This window comes from Penaeus japonicus, unplaced genomic scaffold (assembly GCF_977035675.1).
Source record: "Penaeus japonicus unplaced genomic scaffold, GWHDUDI00000001_assembly GWHDUDI00000001, whole genome shotgun sequence".
In the NCBI taxonomy this organism is placed as follows: domain Eukaryota; kingdom Metazoa; phylum Arthropoda; class Malacostraca; order Decapoda; family Penaeidae; genus Penaeus; species Penaeus japonicus.
The window spans coordinates 36,667,696-36,670,195 of NW_028234403.1; the positions used below are offsets into that span (position 1 = coordinate 36,667,696).

Below are 2,500 nucleotides of genomic sequence, written 5' to 3' on the forward strand. Positions count from 1 at the left end.
CAGTCAATAAACATTTTCAGAACGCCTCTCCCGTCTTTGTCATTAGTAGCTGTCATGTCATGATTATGGAGATGATTATGTAATGGATAGAACCATCTGTCAAAACATGTCATGCAAGTCTTCTCCGTAAGTGCAGATTCATGTCGACGGACATGTTATTAATACGTTCCTCTAGGATAACCTGTCCCGTTACGCCACGCGGCAATCGCTCATTGGCTAAGCTCTTGTGGCTCAACCAATCAGCGACTGATACGTGCGTATGGAGGAGGAATGGCTGGTGATCCATATACCTGCGTTTTAATCACGTAAATTTAGACTTCCTTGCATGCACTCAAGTAAAAAAGAAACCCATAGTCCAGAGAGTGAAGACAAAAGATGAAAAAGAAAACAGGAAAACGAAATGAAGAAAACTAATACAGTACTTACTGGTCCTAGTCTGTCTCGTTGTGCATGAGGAAGGGTGACAAGGCAAGGGTTTATTAGGGTAAGGGAGGGAGAGAGCGGAAGGGAAGGAAGAGGGTGCAGGAGGGAAGGATGCTTAGGAAGAAGAGGAAGAAGGAAGAGACGATGAGGATGATGGCGATGGTGAGACGGAGGCTAATTTTAATTTTGAAGATAGTGATGATGGTTTTGGTGGTGAAGATGGTGATGATTTAGTGAGTTGAGGTGGTGATGATGATTTAGATGGTGATGATGATGATTTAGATGGAGATGAAGATGATGATGATGAACTGGATGGAGACGAAGATGATGATGATGGTGGTTGAGGTGACGAAGGTGATAATGATGGAGTTGTAGATATTGAAGGTGTTGTTGACGTCCCTGTTGACTTTCTTAGTGGTGATAAGGATGAATCGAGTGCTCTAGATGGTGATATCGGAGATGACTTCGTTGCCCTTGAATGTGAATGAACGGATGGTGATGATTGTGATGAAGGTGAATAAGAAGATGATGCTGAAGAAGATCGAGATGGTGGATATGATAGAGATGAACTATGATAAGTTTGAACATGAGGTGAGGCAGATGAACTCACAGAAGTTGATACTGAATATGATTGAACAGTCAGTGATGGCTGTAACGAAGGTGGTAACGGTGATGGTGATGGAGAAGGTAATCTAGGACTAGAACCTGACGACGATTTAGAGGATGATGGTGAAGACGATGATGGAGAGGATGAAGAAGCTGACTGAGAAGGCAAGGATGATGATGGCGACGGTATCTTTCGTATTATTTCTTTATCAGCTGATGGCGGAGATCGCGAGCCTGGCCGTGGTGTGGGCCGACGCAAGAGGTGAAGGGTCGGAGAAGAGGAGGACGACGATGATGGGGATGATGGAAGGGGCGAGGGCGCTGGAGTATTGCGACTATGGTTGGCGACGTCTTTGTTGGGGGAGGTAGGGGTGGGAGCTGGAGTAGAGCTCGGCGAAGGAGGGCGTTGGTTGGCGATGGCGATGTTCGAGTAGTCGGAGGTGACACGGGAGGCCGATGAATGGTGTGCAGCAGAGGACAAGAGTTGGGCGATGGACAGCTTGTTCCGTAAGCCGGAACTGGGAACTTTCGAGTGAGTGCTCAAAGCGTGGTTGCGTGCAAGGGCTTCGAGCATGGCCGCGGTATATGACTGGTGCCGCTGCGGGATGATGCGAGGGCCAGGACGGCGTTCTCTCTGTGGTGCTGGAGTCGTTGATGGAGGAGTGGGTGTCGTAACCTGGAACGTCTTCGGCGGAGGTGTTTCGGGCATGATTTGGATCACGGGCTTTTCGTGGAAGTATTGGGGAGCTACAATCTGATGGAAGGAGTCCAAAGGCACTGTCTGGATTGAAAAGAGTTGAGCATCTTTTTGGGGAGGACTTTGTGGTTGAGGCTCTGGCTGCTTTGACTTGACTTGAGGGCGATGGAAAGAGCTGGGTTGTGGAGAAGCTTTAGGTGGAGATACTGCTTGCGGTGGTTTGGCTGGTCGATGGTAAAAAGAGTTTGACTGTGGATGTGAACGGAAAGCAATGGCTTGAGAGGGACTGGAATCTAGGCTGTAGGATGCTGGGTATTGAGGAGGATACGATCGTGTATCTTGTGAGGGCTGTGACTCCCTTTTAGCAACAAAGGACTGAGAGCCGTGGTTTGCGAAGTGTGATGGCAGTCTATGTCCTGGATGCAACGAGGCTGCACTGCCCCTGAGATTCAACAGATGACTCAGCTCTGGAGTTTCAAAACTGCTTGGAGATTCAACTGAATTTGATTGCAGTTCTTGTGACGTGAATTCTTTTGAGCCTCCTTCACCAGATGTAACTTCAAGAGTGAATGCATCTGTCTCAAAAGAAAGTGGCCCTGTTACAGAAAATGCAGTGGGGGAAATTGGCACACCGGGGAAATGTACAGGAGCTGGCTGGTGATTTGGCAACGCCGCATGTGGAAACGTTGGAGCCTGTTGATGTGATGGCGCTTTGTGCTGATAAACTGGTGCTGGCACATGCGTTGGGGCCGCGTGCTTGTAGACTGGTGCCGG

At 48.5% G+C, this 2,500-nt stretch overlaps 2 protein-coding genes across 3 annotated transcripts in view; both read right to left on the minus strand.

Moving 5' to 3' along the window:
- The window catches only part of LOC122257615 (uncharacterized), a 28,701-nt gene that overhangs the window by 1,638 nt on the left and 24,563 nt on the right, over window positions 1-2,500 (minus strand). The gene's annotated exons all lie outside the window — the stretch shown is intronic.
- LOC147472530 (uncharacterized) overlaps window positions 1-2,500 on the minus strand; it is a 4,466-nt gene that overhangs the window by 124 nt on the left and 1,842 nt on the right. The window contains exon 1 of the mRNA XM_086539468.1: window positions 1-2,500. This exon is cut by the window's left edge and continues 124 nt beyond it; it is cut by the window's right edge and continues 1,842 nt beyond it. Within this exon, the coding sequence (XP_086395594.1) occupies window positions 539-2,500 (1,962 nt within the window). The 3' untranslated portion in view covers window positions 1-538.